Raw genomic sequence first — 8,684 nt, forward strand, 5'->3', positions numbered from 1 at the left:
GGCCGGCGCGTCGGCAGCGGAGAGCTGAAGCTCGGTGGGGAGGCGTCCGGGGCTGCGAGGCTCATTTTCACAACTTTATTAAACAATTAGAGTCCCCAAGTGTATGAGTTAAAAAACCCTAAGTTCCGGAGCCGCGTCCGCCGCCCGCCCCGCCCGGTCCTAGTCCGCGCTCTCAGGAGCTGTGCTTCTGTCGCTTCCAGAAGCGCTTGACATCACTGTGCCCAGCAGGCGTCACCACCATGAGCCGCTTGGCCGAGTTCTCGAACACCAGCACGCCCAGCTCCCGCGCATGGGCCAACAGCAGCTCAAAGTCCACTTGCGACAGGAACTGGTTATACAGGACGCCTGGGGTCCGCAGGAAGGGAGAGGCGGGGAGAGAAAAGGCCAGAACGTGAGGCGCTGAGCCTTTCTGGGGCAGCCTCAGGGCGGTGGGCTAGCCTTGTCACCCACCACCATTTAAAAACGAACCCTCTATGCTTGTCTCTTCCAGGGCTCATCTGAACACTAGTGTGATCCAACCATATTCAGGAAGGCAATAAAATACAGTAAGAAAACCCATTAATGCTCACCAAAACCAGAGAAATTACTGTGAATTCTCCCTCTCAATTTCCCTCTTCTCGCTACATCCAAATTGCACTGATTTGAGACATTTTATTTACTACCACCGACTCACCCCAAAATAAAAAGTATCTTGCCAGCTTTTCTCTCCCAGCTCATGCAGCAAACAAAAAGTAAATAAAATGCATCAAGACTGAATTGTCCTTCCTCTGGCCAATGACCAACAATGGACCATCAGAAGCCACTCACCCTCAGTGAAGCGGAGTCTGTCCCTTTCCAGCTCCCACAGCCGGATCTGGTCAGTGATGGTGGGCGGCAGCACAGGTGTCTGCTGGGGCAAGGCATGGCTGTAAGATTCTGGAAGACTGCACCGGACAACCCCAGCCCCCACGCACTCCCCACATTTGGTTGTTCCTTTCTCTTTCCCATCACTTCATCTCCAGGTGCCAGGGGCTGTCAGCCTCCCGCAGCTTGGTACCTGTTTGTACCTGTTTAAGCATCACTGGGTGGGCCCTTGTCCTTAGGAAATGGATGATCTAGAAGACAGACAAGAATGCAATCAAAGACTCGAATAAGAGCGCAGGAAAGCCACTTTGGCCGTCACCTGCTATCACTGGAACATCCACTTACTGTTTAAAAACTCATAGGTACATGACTTGTCAGCCCATTCTTTACTCAGCTGTTGTCCCAAGTTGCTGTTCCCACTGGTCATGTCTGCTATTCCTTCTCTGGCACATCTGCCCTTTGCATAGTCTCTTTTGTTTCTCTTTAAAACAGCAGCGCTTACTGTGTGGCAGTCTCTGAGCTAAATGTTTTATTGCTGTTCTCACACTGAATCCTCCCAACAACCTGGTGAGATGAAAATTCATTGTTTCCACTTAACAGCTGAAGAAACTAAAGCTGAGAGAACTGAAGCAAGTCGGCTCTTTATGCATCTAGGAAGTGGTGGTGCCAAGACACAAATTCAGAGCTATACCTTCTCCCTCCGTGTTCTTCCCCTCAAGGGTCTGCCTGTTTCCACACTTTGACATCTCTTGTGCCTTGTCTATGCTCAAACAGACAACTCCCCACCACCCTAATGCACAGACCTGGTGCTAGCCTTCCATAAGCTGACCACCTATACCCCACAGCCCAGGTACAGCCTGTCTTCCTGCCACCCCCTTCCCCAGTGAGAATACCTGCTGGGCTGTAATGCCACTGGCGATGGCCTGCTGCACGCTCTCCCGGGTCACCTGCGCCACCACCATGTTTGGGAAGCGATAGAGCATCTCTGAGAAGAGGGCGATGAGGGCGATCTGCAGCTCTGACTCTGACCCAGGGACAGGAAGAAGAAATGAACAGAAGAGGGGATGAGGGGACTGACCCCATGCCCAGGGACAGGAAGAGGGGATGAGGGGGCTGACCCAAAACCCAGGGACAGGAAGAGGAGACGAGGGGGCGGACCCCACACCCAGGGACAGGAAGAGGGGACGAGGGGACTGATCCCAAACCCAGGGACAGGAAGAGGGGACGAGGGGGCTGACCCCAAACCCAGGGACAGGAAGAGGGGACGAGGGGGCTGACTCCATACCCAGGGACAGGAAGAAGGGACGAGGGGCTGACCCCAAACCCAGGGACAGGAAGAAGGGACGAGGGGCTGACCCCAAACCCAGGGACAGGAAGAAGGGACGAGGGGCTGACCCCAAACCCAGGGACAGGAAGAGGGGATGAGTGGACTGACCCCAAACGCAGGGACAGGAAGAGGGGACGAGGGGGCTGACCCCAAACCCAGGGACAGGAAGTGGGGACGAGGGGGCTGACCCCAAACCCAGGGACAGGAAGTGGGGACGAGGGGGCTGACCCCAAACCCAGGGACAGGAAGAGGGGACGAGGGGGCTGACCCCAAACCCAGGGACAGGAAGAGGGGACGAGGGGGCTGACCCCAAACCCAGGGACAGGAAGTGGGGACGAGGGGGCTGACCCCAAACCCAGGGACAGGAAGTGGGGACGAGGGGGCTGACCCCAAACCCAGGGACAGGAAGTGGGGACGAGGGGGCTGACCCCAAACCCAGGGACAGGAAGAGGGGACGAGGGGGCTGACCCCAAACCCAGGGACAGGAAGAGGGGACGAGGGGGCTGACCCCAAACCCAGGGACAGGAAGAAGGAATAAGGGGGCTGACCCCAAACCCAGACTCCCTGGATCCCTTCCTTCAAGTGTGATGAGACATGTCAGGAAACTATAAAGTACCCAATAATCTGAACAAAAACTAGCATCCCCTCCTGCTCCCTTCGCCTGGTGCTAGCCTTCCATAACCGGCTCTCACAACCCACCCCCAACCTGCTCTCCCAGGGGCCCTCTGCTGCCTCACCTGTGTAGGCATACAGTCGGTAATTGGTTTCCACGACAATGAAGCCTGGCTGATGCGCAGTGCCCCCAGCCCCAGAAACACCTGACGAGAGATTGATGGCCAGGCGGGTGGGGTAGTAACGCCGAGATTTCCTCTGAAAGGATAGGAGGGAAAGGCAGAGGGCTCCCTCTCAGGTGTCACCGCCCCACATCGTCCTTCATAAGACATCAGATCCCTCCCAGTGCAGAACCTCAACTCCCCACTTCTCTCCCCCAAGGGACCCAGGTATTCAGTCCTGACAACTGCTTCCCACTGCCTCCTGAAACCCCACACCTTTTTAAAGGCCAAGGCCACATACCACCCTGCCTCTTCCCTAGAAGCCACGTATTTGGGTGCTCATACCTTCCTCTGGAAAACAAGCCCAAACTCACGAAGATGTTGCAGGAAGTTCAACAAAGAATCACTCATACCTTCCACAGAATAATCCTGGGTAAGAGAGGTAGCAGCTGCGGTCCAAACACATCCCATCTCCCTCTCCCAAACCACAAATTCACTCCCTCTTTTCCCATCTCTGGTTGTTCCTTCTTATTTCACTCTATTGCCCTATAGCCTCATTGCCCCTCCCCATCTCGCTCCCCTTCACCCACCCGACCCGCCAGCTCCAGCCCCCTGCTTACCTTGCCCAGAGTAGAGAAGCTGAGCTGGAAGAGGAAGGAGAGGATCTCCACTAGGTCCATGCCCCGACTCTAGGGAGGAATGGGCACAGACAAGGGGACGGGATGGGAAGGAGAAAATGAGAGAAAATCAGGGAACAGTGTGTAGGCAGTAATCTCTCGGTGTGTCCTGAGAAGAGCAGAGCACACCAACAAGCAGACCCTGGCCTCCTCACCTGGGCTGTCTGCAGATACTGCAACATAAAGTACCAGAGCTGAGCAGGGGTGTCCAGCAGCAGGAACTGGAAGCCAGCAGAGGTAATGCAGGGAGGCTCTCCGGGCTCGGTACTAGACACGTGGAGAGGGACAATGAGACAGGTGTGCACAGAATGGCTACCAGCCCCACCGTCCGCTCACGTCTGCTCTTGGTTTATCTCTCGCTGTACTCCACTCAGCTGTCCTTCTTCAACGCCCTCCAATCCTGACCTGCCTGGACACTCAGTTTGGCAGCAACCCAAGGAGATGGCAAAGCAGGGAGCTGTTGTACCTCGGGCTTCCTCACCTCTTCATGAGCCCAGCCTGGCTGAGGAGCTGAGCCAAGTCCTGGCTGACGGCTGCACTGGGGGAGCCCACCATGAAGTGCAGGACCACCTGAGGAATGGAGGAGAATAGAGATGCCTCTGGGGTCCATGGGAAGCAGGAGCATAAGCAGAGACACACACAGTCCCAAGTTCTCACCTCCCATCGCTCCTCGGCGTACTTGTCGAGTGACGGGACATCCCGGGCATGTTTGTCTGGTCCCAGCTGACTCGTGTCATCAGACCAGGCCTTGCCCCTATGCCAGGATGGGCCAAGAGTAAGGAGCCCTGCCTGTGTCCCCTGCCCACTCCTCTGCCCTCTTTCTACCTTTGTCCCCATGGGCCATGAATGGGAGGTATTTCCTACACCATGCATCTGGTCCAATTTATTGCTGAAGAGCTGCCAAAGGTGGAGCCCCCAAGGTTCCAGAGAGACCCCTGAGGAGCGCCCCCTCCAGAAGTTGAGTTCCCCTGGCCTAGCTTAGGAGGAGATGGAGTGACATACCCACCCAGAAGGGCAATGCGGAGGTTCTGGCGGAAGATGGGGTTGAGGATGAAGCCCTGGAGACCTCCAGGGAGCAGCTGGGTGTGCCAGATACGGAGGCCACTCAGCAACCCTGTACTTTCCTCCTGAGCTCTGAAACAGAACAGAGAGGTGACAGGTGTACCTGGAGAACAAAAAGAAGGCCCGTGAAGGCCTCCATTTCTGCTTTTGAACTAGTAGTCCTTGGATTACTGTTTCACAGAGTGAAATCAGTGTCTTAAGGCAAATTTCTTTACTGTAACGCCTGCCAGACCCTTGTTATAGACCTCACAACTCTCCAAGAGGGAAAATACAGTATACAGTTTCCCAAACTTATTTAATTACAAATCTTATGGTGTACCCATTAATATTTCCTGAAACATGTTCCAAGAACAGCAGTTGGGAAAATCTAGCTATTGAGAAATTGGTATCTGGCTGAGAATACAGCACTCACTTGCTGAATTCCTTCTTTACCCACAGGGCTACAGCAGCTTGTGGCAGAGGCTGCTCCAGAAAGAGCATGCGCATCACCCAGTTCTTAGCCAGAGATGGGAGCTCCCTGCAGGGACAGAGGAAAAGTGATACTGTCAGCAGCTGCCTTAGGTCTGCATCTCTGCCCTCAACCGGTGTCTTAGCCTGTCACACATCTCATCTCAGCCTCCACCCCTTTACCAGCCTTGCTGCCCCAACAAACACCATGTGTTTTGGCCTGACACACTTTCATCTCTAAGCCCTGTAGAACGAAGCTTCTGTCCACGATAACGTATCCCAGTCTGCAGGCCCCATTACACTTCCCCACCATGGTCCCTGCCGGGACGGGCACCCTCACCTGAAGACAGCCAGACAGGTGGCAGGGTGCCCGTATAATCGGTCCAATACCCCAGGGCTCAGGCCCCCTAGAAATTCCTGCAGATTCCTGCATTGTAGGTGTACTCGGGTCAGCCCACCCCTTGACGGGACGCTCTCCATCACCTGGAAGATGCAAGCGTTAGAAACGCAATCCCTCGGTCCCCGCCACTGTCACCCCTCACCGATCCCAGGTCCACTGGCCCCCACAATAACCCGTCTTGTCTATGGTTCCCTTTTCCATGTCATGCATCTCCTCCGGTTTCTCCCAAACCTGACTGACTTCCCCTCTTTTCCTGCCTTCTCACCCCACTTCTGGCCTCCACTCCAGTCTTCACTCAATTTCCAAGTAACAGAATTTTTCACTGTCCCGTATTTGCAGAATCATTTTGTGTGTCAGTGATTGCTCATCTTTGCTAAGCAGGGACAAAGAGACTTGTCTGGGCCGCACCCCCTCCCGTGCCCTCTCCCGGTCGGACCCACCTATCAGCCCCACAGCTGTCACACCTTCCCATCGGCCTCTCCATCCCACTTCTGTGGGTACAAACACGACTTCACCCCATTCAACCTGGTCCACACCGTCCGACCTGCTGACTTGGCCACTTGCCTCCCACCCGTCGCCTCTCACTCGACTCTTACGCTCCACCAGCCGCTCTGTCCCGGCCCCGGTACCTCTCTGGGTCAGTTCCCCCTCGTGCACCCGAGTCTCAAGCCGTCGCGTAATGGGAACCAGAGCCTGCACTGGCTCTGGGAAATAGGGAAAAGTATGGTGAAAAATGAGAGAAAAAGATGGGGAGAGCGACGAAGGATTTCACAGACAGGAGTCCCGAGTACAGCATTCAGAAGAGAGAAAAAGTGGGTAGGGTAAGAATTGGCGCTGCACTCGCCCGCCGCGGAGCACACTGGGAATTGGAGTTTTGTCCTTGCTCACCCCAGAGCCGGCTGAAGCGCGTCTGACTACAGCTCCCAAAAGGCACCGCGGGGAAACAGCGAGCAAAGAGCCTGGCCTTTAATTGCGAGAGCTCGGGACACCGGAGGCCGGGTCCCTTGGTTCCGGGTCTCTGTCTCCACCCGCGCCGCCAACGGCGTGTGTAACCGAGCGGTGCGGGAGGCGGGACCCTGGGAGAAGAAGTACCCGAGGACCTACTGGCGGAGGTGTGCAGACGGCTGGGCGGGAAGGCGCTTCGTTTTAGACGCGCACGAAGCTGGGTTCCTTGAGCTCAGCGGGTCCAGGTGAAACTGGCGTCAAGCGCTGTACGGAGCGTTTTCGCGAGTTAGGACTTGTTAACTGGATCTAGGTGCCACGTCCACCATGCTTCCGCCTCCCGTTTAGTTAAAAGGTACTAGTAAATACAATTTACAAACTTGTACGCTCTGATTTGATTTATGAACCTACTGCAGCGAAAGGGAAGGAACGTCTTCAGCCGAGGCCGGAGCTACAGGCTTCCCTAAGTTCTCGTAAGGCACGTTTTATTGTTCGCATTTTACAGACCAGAGACCAAAGGCTATCTAGTGAGATAAAATTTGCCCGCGATTGCACGAGGAAGTACCGCAGCACGGATATGGAGTGCATTTGCCAGAGACGAGGGACTAACGTGGCCATGAGGACCGGGTGAGACTTTGCCGTGCTTGGGAGCCCACCCAAGTCGGTTTCATTGTTCCGTCTCTTTAGCAATCAGTGTTTAAAATCCTCAAAGAACGCCACGAAGCTGAGAAAGCTTCTTTGTGTTAAGTACAGTTAAAATTATATTCTGGAAAGAAGTATTTGATAAAATGGACAAAATACAAAGAACTCTTACAAAGCAATAAGAAAAAGTAACATCACAGTGGAAAGATTGACAAAATAGAAAATAGGCGATCAACAGAAGAAATACAAATGACTTCAAATGAAAAACACTCAACTTCACTAGTCATTTAAGTAAATTAAAGAAACTAACATATCCAATTAAAAAACAATTAAGGATTGACTACCTCGATGTGTATGAGAATATGAGGATACTCATATACTTTTGTTGAAGGTTAATAGAGGCATGCTTTCTTAAGGGCAATTTGGCTGTATATACCAAGGATTTTAATGTGGCTACCCTTTTAGGAATGTATCATACTGAAATTCTCCCACCTGGGTGCAAAGATGTTTATTGGAGTGTATTTGTTGTTGCATTATGAAAACAATGGAAACAGCCTAAGTGTCCATTATTAGGAGTGGGTTAGATAAAATGTGGATCGTTACATGTAGAATATTGGACAACACTTAGAGAGGAGGTCACTATGCATACTGACAGCTACATACAACCTGTCATAAGGGGAAGAAACGCAGATTACAAAATGGCGTACACAATCCAATGCCATATTTGTAAGAAGCTTTCACGTGTGTGTAAAACTCAGAGAGATCATTTTGATGGGAGCAAGCACAGGGAGCTGGGTAGATCAGGTCACAGTACTCTACAATGTGGGGAAAACTCTGGGGCTACACCGTCCAGAACAGGAGCCTAGCCACCTGTAGCTATTTACATTTAAATTAACTCAAACAAAATTTAAATTCAGTTCCTCAGTCAACATTAGCCCCATTTCAGGTACTCAGTAGTTGCTACCGATTGGATGGTGCAGATATAGACCTTGCCCTCATCAAGGAGCTCTGACCCCTGCTTGGAGGGATGCAGTGGATAAGGGCAGGTGTCTGATGGCAGGAACCAAGCAGACTGAGTTCCTGGAACTGGCTTTCAAGAAAAAAATCAGCCTGGGCTCCTGGGAGCTGCACTGCAGGAAGAGCTCCCTGACATAATAAGACTATCCAGCTTGTGCTGAGAAAACTTCCTGTGATGTAGAGTTCATGACCTCCTCCCCTCAGGCAGCATCCTGGAGTGAGAACAGAGATCCAGGAGTCGTGGGCTGCTGCCCACCAGCTTAACCCTCTACCATTGTGCTGCCTTGGACAAGTGGCTTAACCTAACAGTTTTCTTCTCTGTGAAATGGCAATAATTTTAGCTACTTCCTATGCTGTGATATTAAATAAGATATGATATGCAATAAGCATGGCACCTGGCACATAGTAGATGCTCAATAAACATTTTATTAACCAAAAAAAATATGTAAAATGGCACCCCGGTAGTAAGTGCTATAAAGAAGCGAGTCCCGTTCTCTGAGAGCCTCAAGAGGGGATCTGACCTTGTTGGCAAGTTAGGGAAGGCTGCTGAAGGA

At 52.7% G+C, this 8,684-nt stretch overlaps 1 protein-coding gene across 14 annotated transcripts; it reads right to left on the reverse strand.

Moving 5' to 3' along the window:
- Positions 1 to 54: 54 nt before the first annotated feature.
- Positions 55 to 6,352, reverse strand: GTF2H4 (general transcription factor IIH subunit 4). 14 transcript variants are annotated; one of them, XM_081044125.1, is made up of 15 exons: positions 6,159 to 6,335; positions 5,795 to 5,902; positions 5,470 to 5,612; positions 5,095 to 5,199; positions 4,623 to 4,754; positions 4,278 to 4,374; positions 4,102 to 4,190; positions 3,776 to 3,887; positions 3,564 to 3,632; positions 3,289 to 3,372; positions 2,908 to 3,040; positions 1,737 to 1,867; positions 1,047 to 1,094; positions 808 to 886; positions 55 to 345 (listed from the first exon to the last, which is right to left on the reverse strand). In XM_081044125.1, exons 3-15 carry the CDS (start codon positions 5,607 to 5,609, stop codon positions 173 to 175), a joined length of 1,392 nt encoding a protein of 463 aa, XP_080900251.1. In that variant the 5' UTR covers positions 5,610 to 5,612; positions 5,795 to 5,902; positions 6,159 to 6,335; the 3' UTR covers positions 55 to 172. The 14 variants fall into 14 exon arrangements, 12 of the variants coding, with proteins under 12 accessions (XP_080900251.1, XP_080900256.1, XP_080900249.1 ...); XM_081044130.1 differs by lacking the exon at positions 5,795 to 5,902 and having other exon boundaries at positions 6,159 to 6,352; XM_081044123.1 differs by lacking the exon at positions 5,795 to 5,902 and having other exon boundaries at positions 808 to 889; positions 6,159 to 6,343.
- Positions 6,353 to 8,684: the final 2,332 nt, after the last annotated feature.

Source organism: Rhinolophus hipposideros, assembly GCF_964194185.1.
Source record: "Rhinolophus hipposideros genome assembly, chromosome: 3".
In the NCBI taxonomy this organism is placed as follows: Eukaryota; Metazoa; Chordata; class Mammalia; order Chiroptera; family Rhinolophidae; genus Rhinolophus; species Rhinolophus hipposideros.